At 38.8% G+C, this 17,436-nt stretch overlaps 1 protein-coding gene across 5 annotated transcripts in view; it reads right to left on the reverse strand.

Annotated features, from left to right (window-relative positions):
• The window catches only part of RPS6KA5 (ribosomal protein S6 kinase A5), a 182,077-nt gene that overhangs the window by 9,705 nt on the left and 154,936 nt on the right, over window positions 1-17,436 (reverse strand). For all 5 annotated transcript variants that reach the window (XM_049706990.1, XM_033418734.2, XM_004262337.4 and 2 more), the window contains 7 exons: window positions 14,292-14,442; window positions 10,948-11,109; window positions 9,142-9,267; window positions 8,631-8,764; window positions 7,871-7,964; window positions 4,200-4,370; window positions 620-811 (listed from right to left, as the gene is read on the reverse strand). In XM_049706990.1, coding sequence (XP_049562947.1) covers window positions 620-811; window positions 4,200-4,370; window positions 7,871-7,964; window positions 8,631-8,764; window positions 9,142-9,267; window positions 10,948-11,109; window positions 14,292-14,442 — 1,030 coding nt within the window. The remainder of the gene's footprint in view (window positions 1-619; window positions 812-4,199; window positions 4,371-7,870; window positions 7,965-8,630; window positions 8,765-9,141; window positions 9,268-10,947; window positions 11,110-14,291; window positions 14,443-17,436) is intronic.

Genomic DNA, 17,436 nt, shown 5'->3' on the forward strand with positions numbered 1-17,436 from the left:
TTGTCTGAAAACTTCTCCCTATGATTATGCATTACAGATTATATGCAGAAAAAGTAAAGCTATTTTGAGAAAAAAACATGCCGAGATTCTTCTAGCTTAATGTTCTGTTTCTGATCCCGGCATCCAAAGAGAGTTTGTGAAAAGCATGCTCACCACGATTACTATAAGTTACTATAAATATTTTTAATTTTTTCTATTAATTTGTTAATTTATCCTAAGTGATATTCCTTAATTACATTTTAGCCTGAAAATCTCAGAGAATATATTTTAAAATATTTTTTCTATTAATGAGTCACTTAGCTATTTTCACATTATATCTAACATGCATATCTTATGAAAATATACTACTGCTTCTTTAAAAATACATATATACATAACTGTAATTCACATTAAACACAGTTGCCTTAAATATTCCAGAATAAACCAAAATAAAAATTCCTACATTTTCTCCAATGTAAATTTTAAGAAAGGGAAATAGTTTTCAGTCAGGCCTTTTACTGAAAAGAAAAGAAACCAATTTGCCAATTTTCTCACAAATTTAAGAAAAACAGCAAAGAGAGAGATATACAGAGGACATCAGAGAACTGACTGGGTTTAACGGCCTGACATATGAACTCACCAAAATGACACCCAGGCTCCAGAGGTCACAGGACTCATCGTAGCCGTTGTGATTCAAGAGCTCTGGGGCGGCGTAGTGAAGAGTGAAGCACGGCGTCTTCAGAGGCTGATTATCGGGTGGCTTTAAGCGTGCAAACCCAAAATCAATTACTTTAATTTCCAAATTGTCATTTTCATCAGTGAACAATAAATTCTGCAAGATACAAACACTTCATTACTTTCTCATTAAAATGTAATGGGACTTGGTGATGCATTTATGCAATATCACCTGTCTATCTATTTACACTGGATTCAGATACAGAAAGGTCTGACAGGGTGGGTCTGGGACCTGGATGTCAGCGTACCGTCACTCTCTGCTTTATACTTTTCTGTATCACATCAATTTGTACAAGGTCATGTGGAACATTTTCAATGGGACCATGCCTCTTCTCTGTCTATGCTTTCCCTTCTGCTTGTGTCTGTCTTCCACCTCCTCCACCAACCTCCCTTCCAACCTGGCTCTCAGGCATCTAATCCTCATTTAGAGATGCCACCAAACAGAAGATGGAGATTATTATATTTTCTTCTAGCATTTACTTTTCTTTCCTGGCACTTATCAGCTCTGCAATATTAGTTCAATGTCTTCACCCACATTAGACCATCATTCCATGAGGCCAGCAACTGTGCGTCTACCTTATTCATGACTCTCCCATGTAGTAGATGCTTTGGTAAATATTTGTCCATTGAATGAAGTCATAAATAAAACAGTTATACATCATATCTAGTAAAGCCTATTAAAGAATACATGGTGGAGACATACGTTTCAGAAATATTTTTTCCAAAACAGTTAATACTTGAACATTTTTGATGCTTATGGATATTACCCCTCTATTATTCAGAAAACATTGTTATTTTGAATCATTTGCCAAGCCGTGTCAATCACTAAGGTTTTACTGATTACTTTTGTATTTACCACTTGTTTAAAAAAATCTAACTGTACTGATGGGCAAATTTTTATGTACATTTTTATTAGTACATCAAGCTAGTATGCACAGTAATTGAATCTGATTATATTGTCTTTAGACATCCTAACAAAATCTGTTATGCCTTTTTGACCATTAAATTATTCCCCAGTTCTGGAACACCATTTGCTTTTTAATATTATTTGAAGTGAAATAATATACATCATAGAATGCTTCACTGATACAAAGAAGAAAAATCTTCTAGGCCCCCATTCAAAAGTTAAAAATGAATGAAGTGGTAGGAAAGAAGCAAAAAAATTAACTGAAAAGTTTTCTTAAATTTTCTATTATACAAAATGCCTAATCCTGAATTTGTGATGGAATTAAAATGTGAATATAATTCAATGTAAGGCTTCACCACAACTGAAGTCATAGCTGGGGTTCATGGACCGGGTACCTGGGAGAAGTCTCAGCAAATGACCCCTGAACTCTTCCACAGCACAAGGCACTGTGCTACATACAGAGCAGTGGATGAAGCACACCTGGCCTGTCCTCCCAGAGCCTACAAGACTTTGGAAATGACTTTAGTGTCTTCTATACTAAGACCAGCTAAGGACTTCCTTGTTCTTAGATCCTGAAATGGAGGAGACATGGCACACCCCTCTTCACTCCTCTCCCAATTCTCAAAATGTAGTTGGGTGTGCATGGTCAGAAGTGGCAGGAATTAGTCATTCAAACCACATTTATCCTTGTCTCAAGTTCTGCCAGAAACTAATTTGATAAAATTTCTCAATCTTTCAAGAATATGGGGACCAGTTTGAAAAATACAAAGCAGCTTACTAAGAATGTCAGCCAGCTTCTAAATTTATTTGATTCTCACCTAGAAATTATCTTGCCTATGCAGAATATGAATACCACATAAAATATCTACCAAAAGATATATAGTCAGATCTTAAAATGCTACATCAATGCGAAAGGGATTAAACTTTTAGCTTGAAAATAATATACTCGGCCACTTAAAAGTCAAAGTGAAAGCTATTTTATTATGAAAGTGTTAGTACAAAGGCACATTTTCATGTCTCCAAAATATATGTTGATTTAGGACTGTAACGGTAGTAGAATGTCTTTAATAATCAGACAATTCTTCTTTTCAAATGATTATTTGAAAGAAAAGCTTTATGGCAGATAAGAATTAAGCTATGTGAGTATCTTTTTACTCAGTAAAATAGGAAGGCAAATTTCAATTCCGCTGGAGAGGACAGTTGCATCATTTGAGACTCATGAGGTGACAGATGGCCAGTTATCAAAGAATAAAACATGTGAAAATGAATTCTAGACAGTCATGGAACAGATCTTTTCAATTAAAAAAATTACATGCTTGTTCCTTGTCTATCAAAAAAAAAAACAGTTAAGTGGTATGCTTTCACATTTAAAAATAGACAGCAAATCTCCAATGTACAGAGTGCCATATTTTTAGTGGGCGTTGTGTGGGAGAGCGAGAATTGTGATGAAGGAAGCAGAGGGGTAGCTATCATAGTTGCAAGTTCATAAAACACAATTCACTTTTCATTAATTACGAGTAATATGAATAACAGTAATAGAAAGTACATAGAAGCTTAAATATTTTGGGACTCAGTCAATTATATCCGAAGGCACAGAATTCCATTTTTAAAACATCCTCTTCCTACCAATAATCCAAGGTACTTAAATAAAAGGCAAAAATGGTGCTTTTTGAGAAATATTCTTTTGTAATCTAATACAAAAATAAACACCAAATTATTATTTTAAATATACTTAAAAATGCGTTATAATCACATGGTAGTTAAAATTGAAATTCTATTTTAGATAGTAAATATATATAATTTTGCATAGGATAGAGGATGATTCATTGTTATTCTTTTATAAATTATTGGGTTTTGTTTTTAAATTTTCATTATTCTTTCGATGATTTTCTAAAAGGGAGGAATTTTCATATTTTTGATACTAAAAAGGGATCATTCTAGAGTTAGAACCTTCTTTCTTAACCTTTTGAAAGAAAAAATACATAAAAAGCTGCTACTTCTACATTGCTACACAGTTCTATAAATATTATAGTACATAAGCAAAGAAAAGCACATGTAAGGATGGCATAACTCATTAAACAAAGACAATGCTTTACATTTAAAAATTTAGAACACAACAACATACATTGCTATTCATGAGCTAATCAATTTGATTACAAAAGTAAAAGATAAGCTTTCAAAATACACTGTTAAAATCCCTCTAAAATGGTATACATATAGCAGGGGCATTATTTTCTGCTACAAAAATTTCCATTGCTATTTTTAGTCCACAATTGTTGCATAAAGTATTTCTTCCATAAAAGGCTCTCACACTTACAAATATAACCTCAAGATGATCAGCCGGCAAAAAAAAAAAAAAAAAAAAAAGAAAGAACGAAAAGACAAATTTATTTTAGACTGAAATAGGAAAGAAAAAAAAATGCAAGAAACGTGATATTTGCAAGTATCTATTTAGCAGAAAGCCCTGAAAATAAAAAATCAAAACAACCCCCCCCCCCAAAAAAAGCCCACACATATCTGGGGGATATTTAATAATGATGCTAGATTGCATTATATGAGAAAACATGTAATTTTATACCTCGGGTTTCAAATCTCTGTGTACCACTCCAACATCATGCATGTGGCTTACAGCTGAAACAAGCTTCCGCATGATGTAGCTGGCTTCTGTCTCACTGAAGTGTTTCTTTCTCTTAATGCGTTCAAATAGCTCTCCCCCGTTCAGAAGTTCCATCACTAGAAATGTGTGAAGCTAGAAAAGAAAGAAGAAGAATGTGGAGGGCCTTAATGAAGAGGAGTAGAAGCTTATCAACGTATAAAACATTTCCTGACTATGAACTATTACCAATAAATTTAAATAGTCCCTTGTTAAAATAGTCAACGGCGACCCTTATATTTTAGGGGAAAGAGTTGAAGGATAATGTGACTTTTTTAGAGTTCTATTTTGGTAATGGAAAATTTCAAGTACTGCAGTGAAATTTTTGTATATCCTTTCCTTGACTAATTCTTTCATTTGAATTCCATTCCAACCCTCTCTATCAAGTGTACATATCTTTCTTCTTAAAGTGTAACCTAGTACAGATAATAATGTGAAATTGGCTGCTTTAAATAATATAGATTACTGATGGAATATGGGCAACTACCCCCAGGAGGCCTGACACACACATTTAATGGCAAATTTACCTTTTAAAAAAGGCACGGTTGGATGATGTCACTTTAAATCTTCTGTTAGGGCTCAACAGATTAGTTTCAGTGTTCCTGTTAATTCCCATGCCAAATACCCATAACTCACTTCGGGCTTTTTTTTTTTTTTTTAAATAATTGCTTTTGATCCCAAGGCATTATCTTAATTAAACAGTATTAAAAGTCATGTATTTACTATGTTTTGCATACATTCCCATAAAGAAAATAATGTAGGAGCTATTGAAAAGCAAGGGAATTACATCAGCTCCCCAACGAACACAAATGGTTTAAAAAAGATACAAATCAATATTCAGATTCAAGTGCTATGCCTTATAGCACCAATGTCACTCAACAAACAAAACAAAGTATGCTTCCCGTTGAATTAGCAAAGTCCAGGAAAATTGCTTCATTAAAAAGATGATTATAAAGACATTATCCTGCACATAGTGGGCAAATTCTAGAAGGTGAATAACGCTTTTATTAAGAGAATTGCTCCCAGGCTATTAGAGACCATGCTAATTTGAGTTTCTACGTCAGACAAATTAAGATCAAATCTAAAGGTCTGCTACAAGTATATAACAGCAAGCTTTAAAAAAATGAGGGGCAAGACCTATAGCGATTTAAGAGATAGGTTTTAGAGTCAAACCTGCATCTGAATGCCAGTTCTGCTACTTACTTATGACCTGGGGCGTGTTACTTTACCTCTATGAACTTTAGCACCCTTACCAATGAAATGTAGGTAACAGTGAAAAAATGTATATATAGTAGCTTGAATAATGGCCCTCCAAAGATGTCCATATCCTAATCCCCAGAACCTATGGATGTTACCTTATATGGTAAAGGGGTTTTTCAGAAGTGATTAAGGCTCTTGAGATGGGAAGGCTGTCTTAATTATCCACCAGAGTCAACAGTATGAGATGGGACTATGGAAACAAAAGACTGGAACGAAACATGGAAGGGTCACAAGTCAAGAATGTGGGCAGTCTCCAGAGCTAAAAAAGAGAAGTAAATAAACTGTCCCTTAGAACCTCCAGAAGGAACCAGCCCTGCTGACACCGTGACTTTACAGCAGTGAGGCTGATTTTGATTATCTGACCTCCAGACCGTAAGATAATACCTCCGTATTGTTTTAGGTTTGTGGTAATTTGTAACAGCAGCAATAGGAAACTAATAGAGTAGTAAAGCACAAATCATGGTACACAAACTACACTGCTGTACAGTCAAAGGCTGGAGACACACCCTCAATCAATTTCACCCATCAGTTGAAAAGAGGACTATGGTGGATTCGGGCATGATCTAGGCAACTGTGTCACCATCATGGAAAAAACAATGCAAACTATCAACAACTGTATATTAGAATGATAATATATTTATACTGGTATACACAGGATTACATCATGAGATGGTTTCTATTCTAGTAACTCTTGAATTTAAAAATAGCAAATAATAAAGTTAATTTGTCACATAAGTAAAATATTAGGGATGTAGGTCCTGAGATCTGACGGTGGCCTGACGGTCAGAGATGGAAAGTCTTTCGGGGGAAGTAGCTAGGGGCACAGCTGCAAAACCGAGGGGTGTGTCCAAGGTCATCCACCAAGCCCTTGATGGATGTGTGGATCGCCTTCAATAGGAGACTACCTAGGCTCCTTGTAAGCACCCGCAGTGGGCAGGGGACTCTACCTGCACTGTAGTTGAGTGGCCCGGTGAGGTGGAGGCAGCAGAGGAGCAGGGAGAACAGTTCCCCCCGAGTCCTTGCTTCAAAGAGCTTCCTTTCCTGACTATAAGCACCAAGGATGCAAGTAGATGATGTCATTTTTGGGTGCTCACTCACCTGATGTGAAAACCAGGCTTTGTGTCTGCCTCCTCTAAGGCAGTAGAACAAAGTAATTAATTAAGTGCTTGTTCTGAGGTTGGACTGCATGGGTTCAGATTCCAGCAGTACCACTTATAAACTGGGAGACCCAGTTACTTAATTTCCGGGAGTTTGATGATACATGTAGAATGAGTGCTACAATACCTGTACCACGTAACGTATGTGAAAATAAACAGCAGCAGTTATTATAGTTATGATGCTCCTGCTGCTGCCGCCTGGTTTCCCCACCGCGTGTCATGCTTGGCCACGGCACTCTGGGAAAGTTCAATGTGGTAGAGAACTGGGCCACCGCTCTCCTAGGACGTGGATGTCACGGTACCACACTGGAGAGAGCCCAGAACCGGAGACCAAGTCTTCCTACTAGATTTTCACTGATCTGCTATGTGACCTTGGTTGGACGAGTCTCGTGATGCACGCCCCCCCCTTTTTCTTTCCTGTGGGAAAACACTCATGACCTTTCTGAACCTCAGTTTCTTCTCTGGTAAAGTGAGGGCCAACCACATCCAGGACTGGTTTTAGCTCTTGTGCGCAGCATGCTGTCTTGCGTCAGACTGTGCCATCCCGCTCAGTCCCAGGAGGAGAGATGACTGTAATGGAGAGATTTCTGCAGGGAAGGAGACATGGACCTGACAAAACAGTGTTCCTCCTGTCTCTAAAGTTACATAACCCTGTGTGAGGGGACTGCTGGAAAGTGGGACCGGGGGTAGAAGGCGGGGAGCATGACCTGGCCTGTGGCCTGAGCAGAATCTGTCACCTGGAATAAGAAGATGGAAAGAGAGTATCTTTGCCCTCTGCTTCCTATTTGCTCTTTCAGTTTGCACTAATGAGGCTTTAGGCTAAGTTCTACTCTTGAAGTTAAAGGGTTAAGTTGACGGCTGAAAACGACTGAGTACTGAGAGGTACGCTGAGACGAAGCTATGCGGGGTGGTAGCCGAACGTGCAGTAAGCACAGTGAGCTGGGCTTTAGCCCCCCGTCCTCCTTCCAGGTCCTACACGACCACGACTGAGTGAGAGAAGCAGAAGTGAGAGGAAGCATTGATGTGGGGATGGGTGAAAGCATGCGTGGAGTGGCTTCTCACCCTCTCACGTGGCTCGGTCATGTCCCATATCCCTGACTTTGACCCAGCACCAACACAACTGATGAAAAGTAGAACCCTGTATATGAATTAGTATCCACAGGAAAAAAAGTGGACTACCTGATCGTGAAAAACTTCATGTAATTTCACGATATTGGGGTGTCCTTCACAGAGTTTCAGAGCTGTTATTTCTTTCTGAGTATTGGCTTCCAACCTGCAAGATGAAACAGTTAGTCTCTACATCCCTCTTCACCAAGTTTTTGGAAGCATTGCCCCAATCCTAATTTTGTTTTTATTTACAGTATATTCAGAAGGTAAGTGTCAAAGTATCAGAATGAGGCTTCCCTGAAAGTAGTGAGTCATACACCCACCAGAACAAGTAAAGCATTATTCTTGAGAAAAATGATCATTTCTGAGTCAGGAAAGAGCTAATCACATGAAGAAATGGATGTCTACTTGCCTGAAAATTTGGTAATAAGAATATACAATCGTGGAGGTAATAATCAGTTACCAAAACAACTAGCTGGCTCTCAAACTACCCCTAGGTCACTAAATAATTGCAGAACAAAATATTTCAAATATACAACTAACAGGAATGGCAAAAGCTGCTGAACTCACTAAGCGAGTCTGATTAAACAACACCGCCACAAGAAAGTCTTCTCATAATAACCTGAAAAGCATATCATACTATGATTTATGTCTAAAATGGATTACTTTCTCAGAGCTAGAAGTATAATGGATCAACTGATGAGCTGAATGGCTAAAACCTTGGTTGAAAACCTTATAATATACCATTATTTTCCTTTTAAATAAAAATCTTAATTCATAGAAGCCATTGACTAGGACAAATACATAAGAGAGACTGCTGGAAATGTGATACCTTTTGCTGATTATTTTGACCGCAAATGCTTGGTTACTTTTTTTGTTTATGCACTTTCGACAGATGGAAAAACTTCCTTCTCCCAATGGTTTGTCCTTCAGATCTAGGTCATAGTGTTGATAGAATGGAGAGTCCTGACAAGAAACCAACATCATTTCACTTAAGAAAATATTAGTAATACACAGGGATAGATAAAATTGTTGAGTAACAGAACATTATTAATGTTAATAGGAGTGGAATACACTTATAATCTCTAAAAATTCATCATTAGCTCATTTCTATCATATATATCACTTATTTAAAATATATTACTTTCTATAGTAAGAAACGAGCTCATTCAAATGGATGTTAATAATTCTCTAGGGCAAATCTTACTATTTCCATTTATTCATTTTTTAAAATTACGTTTTAGTCAAATGGAAAGTCTATTAAATTTACTTGACTTGAGAAAGTCAATTAGTGTTGGTATTTAAACCATGAATATGTCATTTAATTAACCACATGGCTACACCTTCATCATTGCACTCCTTGCCACATTTGTCACTCCGGGACGATCGACTCCCATGTGAAACTGAAGAGGGTCTATGACGGCTGCATTACGCTTGAAGAGAATAGAAGGAGCAACAAAGGAATAGCCCTAAAAAAAAGAAAGGTAAAAAAATAAGGATTTGCAATTTTCCAGTTTAGCACAGACTAGATTGTAATCATTTTTTTCTTCTTTGACTCCGTGCTTTCACCACTGAGGGCGTGGGTTCGATCCCGCATTGGGGAACTAAGATCCCGCAAGCCACATGGTGAGGCCAAAAAAGGAAAAAAAAAAAGCTCAAATATTTGTTAAGATGAATCTAAAATGCAAGGTTATTTCAAATCAATAGAATAATGCTTTTCAGAAGGAGATCACGCCATCTTCTGGTAGAACTAAACCAATTCAAAATTAAAGGCAGAAAAATACTTCCTTCCTATCCCATCCCCAGCATCTGACTCATAGATATAATTCTTTTGCATTGCTGATAAAAGTTTGCTTATAAACGAACACAACTAACTTCTCAAAAAAGGTACAGTTAAGGAACTAAAAAGTGGTCCAAATGCTACTGGTTTTCAAACTAGATAAATAGCAAGTTTCATTCCAGTCAGTTTCTAATTCAGCAATTATTTGACTCATTATATTTCCTTAGGTTAAATTCAAAACTGAGTTTTAGAAAAGGAGTCAAATCAAACGGCAGAATGATGTGCTGAACCAAAAGTGGTACAGATCTTCCTTGACTTACAGTGGGGTTAAGTCCTGACAGACCCACCATAAATTGAAAATATCCTAAGTTGAAAATGCATTTAACACACCTAACCTACCAGCCGTCACAGCTTAGCCTGGCCTACCTTAAACTCAGAACACTTACATTAGCCTACAGATGAGTAAAATCATCTAACACAAAGCATATTTAATAATAAAGTGTTGGATACCTCATGTCATTTACTGACTACTGTACTGAAAGTGAAAAACAATGGTTGTTTGGGTTCCGACTGGTTGTAAGTGTATCAGCTATTTACCCTCGTGATCGAGTGGCTGACTGGGAGCCGGGGCTCACTGCTGCTGCCCAGCATCGTGAGAGGATCGTACTGCACATCACCATCCCAGGAAAGATCAAAATTCTAAGTATGGTTTCCGTGGAATGCGTATCACTTTTGCACCACCATAAAGTCAAAAAATCCTAAGTTGAACCATCGTAAATTGGGGACCATCTGTATAATGATGGGTGATTAATCTGTTTAAGCTAGAACATTCACTAATTCGAGGAACATTTTTTTCAACATCTGCTTTGTCCCAGCCAAGTGCTAGCCACTAGTGTCACCTATGTCCAGAGACAGTGTCTGGACAGCCAAATTAAACCATACTACTGGGATACTAACGGGAGTCAAAGAAGTGAAGCTATGATGCCATTTAATAGAATATTTTATCTTAAGTCTGAGAAAAGATCCTTTCCTAAGTGTAAAATCCTTTCTAAATCTTTTTTACGAGTTGAGAAACAGTTCTGATTAGTCACTGAAGATAAAGAATCAGATAACACTGTTTATGAATTAAGGAATATTTTGTATGATTAGAAGTAAAGTAGTATATTCTCTATAAAAGAGCTTGAACAGAAGTAAAATTTCAGGTGTAAATTCAACACATATTTATTTGCAATATCTCTGTATTTAATAATTTTGAAGAGATTATACAGTCCTGTTTTTCAAGATGCCAAAAAGCTTTCACATGGGAAAATTAATCTTTTCTTTCAAAGTATACATGGCCAACAAACATGTGTGGGCTCTTGGAGATTACCTGAAACAGCCTCTCGGAGCTCTGCGGCAGTGCTGCGGGAGAGTAGGTGGGGTCCATTTCTGTGAACTCTTCTGCAAAGTTACTCACATCTAATTCATCTCGGATGACTGGCTTAAAGGGTGCGGGCACTTTTTTGGCAGCTAAATCATCCCAATTTATTTTCTAAAACAGAGAAAGAAAACTGGTACAAAGTAGAAATCAACAAAGTTGAAATATATTTTTGAAAAATAACAAAGATAATGATTTTAATTAAACAACAGAGAGAAGCACATATTTTTTTAAATATTTATCTTATTTATTTTTGGCTGCATTGGGTCTTTGTTGCTGTGCACGGGCTTTCTCTAGTTGCAGCGAGAGGGGACTACTCTTTGTTGTGGTGCACGGGCTTCTCACTGCGGTGGCTTCCCTTGTTGCGGAACACAGGCTCTAGGCATGTGGGCTTCAGTAGTTGTGGCATGCAGGCTCATTAGTTGTGGCTTGCGGGCTTCCGTAGTTGTAGCTCGCAGGCTCTAGAGTGCAGGCTCAGTAGTTGTGGCGCACGGGCTTAGTTGCTCTGCGGCATGTAGGATCTTCCCGGACCAGGGCTTGAACCCGTGTCCCCTGCACTGGAGGGCGGATTCTTAATCACTGCGCCACCAGGGAAGCGCGAGAAGCACATATTTCAAACTAATGATTTAAAAAAATATTTCTTTACAAGCAGGAGCACATTTTTTGACCACAGCTTATAGCTCACTAAAGCTGTGACTGAGATGAGACTGTTCTCCACCACTGTGGAATCTCGTCCTGGCCACTGGGGGGCGCCAGGACACCCTAGTTCACCCTTAGGGATAACAAAAATTATTTTGTCATGAGTCCCTTGAGACAGGCGTTAAGCCAAACCAAAACCAAACCAAACCTAAACTAAACTATAATAAAGGGCTTTAAAATGGATATGAATATTAACTCTAAAGGAACATCCCTATTTTTTAGAGGCAGTGTTAACTAGCTTTCCTTCTGTACTTGCTTTTCCTCCTGGCCATCTGGACAAATTAGAAAATAAACAAACTCACTCTAATTCATGCATTGGTTTATGTCTATAAGTCTAAATGATACTGTGATAGTATGAACTGATGTAACCATTCTTTTCTCATTCAACTGTGTTTAAGCTATTCAACATTGCCTCCTCTCTACCCCATGGGATAATCCAGGCCCCCTTTCTACCCATGTCAGTCACTGTCTGATAAACTGCCATGTCTTCTATTATTCAAATTCAACCCTCTGTTCTGTTTTCTTTATTCTCCTTCTGCCACGAAAAACAACCTCAGGTAATACTTACTGAATTGAATCCCACAGATACCCTATTAATATATTTCTCTTATAATCTAAGATGTCATCCTTGCTAGTAAGATACACACTTATTTTATGTACCATTAAGAAAGAAAAAGCATTACCAATTAGAATAGTAAAATGCTGTCCACTGTCAGCTGCATACTGATTTCAGAGATGGTCAAATGTGAAACTTGTACTTCTTGGTTGGTGACATTCAGTAAGTATAATCAACTAACATAAAATGTTTTTATTATGCCCTCTTGTGGAAGCAATGGAGGTAAAATCATTGAATTAGACCTTCAAAGTTTTCAGCTAAAATGGGTTTTAGAGATCATTTAGTTCATCCTCTTTATTTGATCCAGACGGAAATGGAAGCCCGGAAATCAGAACCAACCTTTTCACTTAAACCTTTGGGAGGGTCAGTCTCCTGACTTTCTAGTTCGTGTTCTTTCCTAGTGTATGATTACATTACAAGCATATGATTACAGGCGTATGATTTGTGCTTGGCTCTTGTACATACATTAAGAGAAACTTCTAGAGTAAAGGAGTAATTTAAAGAAATATACTGTTAGCAGGAGAACGTTTAGTATGGAGAAAATTGAACGCTCTTACAATCCTCTCCACCTCCACCCCATTTGGGTCTTTACAAGTAGAATTTTGGTCTTTCCTGAAGTGTCCCTGTCGTTTAAAAAGTCAAGGCAATTAAATAACCTAAAATTACTATTCTAAGCTATAGAAAAGAGAAATTTCTCTAACATGAAAGCTATTTTGCAATATTCACAAGTACAGGGAACCGTGGAGAAAAAGGTCCTAGGAAAATATGATTGGGGTATTTTGCTTGAGTATGTTCTTGAATTTTACCTTATTGTTAATTTTTGAGCCGAACTCCTGAACAAGATATATGAAATAGTTTGTTCAAATGTTAACCTTTCCAAGCCATATTAATCTATGAAATGCACATGCTGAGAAATTAATTTTATTCTAAAGGTACTTCTCACTATGTTACTGAACTTCTGTAGGATGTACAGTAATGATTTTTTAAATGGTTACACCAAGAGACTGAAATAAATGTGCCCTTTCTTGAGTATATAAGTACAGAGAGAGAATTCTTATTCTCAATTACTATTTGTTTTTCTATATTAAAAACACAATAAATAACAACATGAAAGCTTGCTCCGCAGCAGAGTTTTTTTCTTTGTTTTGGTGTGATAGTTTCATTAATTTTGGTGATAATAATGTAAAAGCTCAGTCTGCAAAGTAAAAATAAAACCTTGATGGTCCCTTTTGAGCATAAATATTTAGGTCATGCTTGTTGATACGATGAAATTATTTAAAAGTCATAAGCTCAGAGTTTTAGAAATCAAGGTCATGGTATCCCAGGTTGACCATTTAGATTGAAATAACTAGTCAACTCAGTCTATTTAACTTTTTTTTCGAGTTATCTAAAATTGTGGTCATTTTGTGGACAGCACTGAGCATACCAGGTTGAGCAGGCATGTTGGTGCTCTGCAGAATGGTCTTATTAGGCTTTTGTGGAATAAAGCACTGTTTCAAGTACAAAGAAAGTAAATGAATAATTCCCTATATATTATAATACGTAACTGAGAAAGAGGCTGATTTTGAATTTTCTAAGATTTCTTCTGGGAAAAGAAGAGATGAAATCACTACCTAAAAAGTATAACACAGTGGCAGTAATAGCTCGTGAACTGAGAAGTAAAAAATATAATAAAAGTCTCCTTAGTCTATATGCCTAAATCTTGAGATCACAAATGGAAATCAATACTCAGAAACTCTAACCAATAAGTATGTAGAAAATCAAATGTTATTATAATCCTCCCCTCTCTCCCTTCATATAGGGAGAAAAAGACCATTTAGGTTCCTACAAGTAGAATTCTGATTCTTCTTCAAGGGTCCCTGTCATTTAAAAATTGGGAGAAAATGACTCGGAAACAGCCCAAGTTCACGCATTCCACCAAGAACGCCAAGTACTCTGAAAACAGCAGGGCATAGAAGACCATCTGTTCAGTATGTTTCACCTGAAAAAAGAGATGTTCTTTGATTTCATCTGCATCACGCGGACCACATCCCAGTCTTTTCTTGGGATCTTTCATCAACAGACGCTGAATTAGGTCTTTGGCTACAGCACTCATTTCTTGGGGATACGGAGGCTCGCTTTTTAATATTCTCCTGTAGGCAGATAAAACTTGCTGTTAAAACCACCATAGGATGAAGTGATAGTGACCGTATTCTTCACAGAAAACAAGTATGGCGCAACACACTCTGAAATTGAACTATATGTGAAAAACGGAGATAAAAATATGAGAGACCATGAAATCAAATTTCTCAAACTTAAGCAGAAACGAAAAGCATTGATCATTTTCCAGTATAAGTCAATCCTCATGGGAAACTAACATCCCAAATATTTAATTAGAATAAAAAGGCTTGGGGTTGGATTAGATCTCCTATCTATGGACTAGACTCTATGAGTAAACCTTTTACAATGGAAACAACTTTAATAAACTCAGAGAAGAGAATTCAGCACTCAGATTTGGAAGGACAAAAGAAATCCCAACTCTACCTGCCTAGCTTCTCTTGCCCTGTGTGCCAGTGAACATAAGGCGCCAGCGGGAATGGAGAGGGAAGGAAGCCCCAGAAAGGGAGAGTCAGAACCCATGGGACGTGGCTCAACTCCTGACACCAGAGCTGGGGGCTCTTCATGGGATGAAAGCATCTGCTTATTTATCTGCGACGCTAAAACAGACTGGAAAGCCTTAGAAGGCAAGTGGTGTTCAAAGATGGAGTAAACGCTACTATTTATTACAGAAAGTAAAAAAATTAAGATAATCAGGTTTCTTGATGAAATATCTTCAATTATTCTAAGGTCACAGATGAAATCGATCCAATCCAAATGTACCTTTGCCTCTCTTAAAAGCCAGAGCAATAGTTTAATGAGAAAGAAATAATGGAAGGGGCTGATGAAAATTAAGAAGCTTAACATAGTACACATGGAGATAAACAGTTTCTCAATTATTTGGTTTGCAAAAAGATCCCCTGTTGTTCATGAAAATAGTAATAACTGTTGTGGAACAAAAAATAGATAAGTTAATGAGAGATAGTACAGTGCAGTAAGAACAGGAATTTGGAGCCTTTGGGGATCAAGTTCAAGCACTGGCTCTGCTGCTTATTGGCTGTGTGACCTTAAAAGAGTTAATTAATGCCTTTGTACCACAGTTTCCTCAACCACTTTCTCAACCGCAGTACCTGCCTAAAATGGGTACTATGCCTCTTAAATGAGTGAAGACGTGATGTACGGTGCTTGGCACTGCCCCTGAAACGTAGCAAATGCTTGATAAATATGAACTACTCACTGTCCTGCTCCCCTATTTAAGGCAACCACAAAGAAAACAGACAGCCTGTAGCAAGAAGCACTGAGCATCAGGGAAATGATGGTGGGATGGTAACTTCTGACTGAACATTCCAGCAAGTGTTGTTCATTTCAGAGCGAATTCTACTTCTAGCACTCCATCCTGGGAACCTAAGAAAATGCTGAAAGAACAAGCCCCCCCCCCCAAAAAAAAAAACAAAAAGCAGCAGAACCTCTTTTCTTTCTGATTCTTTAGTGTTTTCCCATGACTCACTGCCCGTCAGGGTTGCGACATTAGAGAATAATCCTCTCCTGACATAAGGTGTGGACGCCCTGTTTCTCAGGGAAAAGCAAGCACAGCCTGTTCCGTTTCTCCATCTTTAATGTCCTTTCTGCAAGCAAGAGTTTCTTGTGTAAAAGGACCAGGCTCTAGATTCACTGCTGCTGAACCATGTGTAAAAGAAGCACTTTGGCTGACTTCATCTGAGGGTGCCGACTCTGTACTGTTACTCTTACACCTAAGTCAGCGACGTTTACTGGCAGTCTGCTCCGTCAGGCACTGGGGGAAGGAATGGTCAGTCTTGTTGACCGTGGTGGGTTCGTGGAAAAGGAGGGCCAGCGAGAGAGCCATGAGCACCTGAAGAGAGGCACGGCCCCACTGAAATGCCCAGACTGCAAGGAGGCACAGGAGACCCCGTGCACACTTCAGGGCAGTAGTCTGGACACACAAACAGCAGCATTGGTGTGCCACCGAGGTGTGTGTCAGGTCCACATGCAAGGGAATGAGAGGTTTAGATTCGGGTGAGGCAGGGATCAGATCGGGAAGAAACTGAGTAGAAATCTACAGGAATTCCTGCTGAAAACAGTGCTGATGAGGGAACATGCAGAACAAACAGCGATGACCCTCCCCTTTCCTGAGTGAGAATAGGGCCAGAAGCAGCGGGAGCAGACCCGCACAGAGCACGCTGAACACCCACCCGACGTAGAGGAGTGACAGCAGGAGCCTTGCTGGAGACTCACGGAAGGACCACTGCTGTTGTCATATAAGCAGAGCGAGACAGGGTTTCCTTAGCGATGTGGAGAGGCTCTGAAGCCCAGGAAGAGGACCAGAAACTGGGGATGGGGTGGTAAGGAGACAGTAGGCTCAACCCTTTCCTCCACGGGAAGATGATCCCGGATTTACCTTCTTCTTATACTATTTCCTTGAAATGCACCGGGTCAAGGTGGATGTGAGGTGTCAGGTGTTCAGTCATTCTGAAGTTACCCCTGAGAAGTGAACTGCCCCTGGCCAGACAGGTGTGAACAGGCACGTAGGTCCTGGGGGTTGTCTTGTCCAGGACTATTTAAAACATATTCACGAGCCTCTGTGTGTTCTCTCTTATTCCCGAGGGTGTCCTTGTGGGGGCTTGGAAGCTGAGTTCGTGGGAGTTAGAAGACGGAGTTCCTGCACTGAGTTTCCTCTGCTGGGTGGTCCATGCCCGCCCACTAGGTCCCATCACTAATGGCTGAGCGTGTCCCTTCTGGTCTGGGAAGTCAGGCCTAGGTGGTTGGAAAGACCTCTGATGAGATGTTTGATGTTCTCATGCCGATACCCTATGCTTCCTGACCTGTATCCTTCCAGAAAGCTAAGTAAAACTGGTGCCAGATTCCAGCCTGTTGTGCCCTGTGAGTATGAATGTCAGTCTGAGGGCCAGCCCACCGTGGCTGTGCAGAGTAGGCGCTGAGAAATGCGGGTGCAGGTGGAGGATTTCTGTGGGATGCCCACTTGTAACAATACCAGGGCATCTCGCAACAAGGGCTGGGAGACATTTCTCGGG

The sequence above is a fragment of the Orcinus orca genome, chromosome 2, assembly GCF_937001465.1.
Source record: "Orcinus orca chromosome 2, mOrcOrc1.1, whole genome shotgun sequence".
Classification (NCBI taxonomy): domain Eukaryota; kingdom Metazoa; phylum Chordata; class Mammalia; order Artiodactyla; family Delphinidae; genus Orcinus; species Orcinus orca.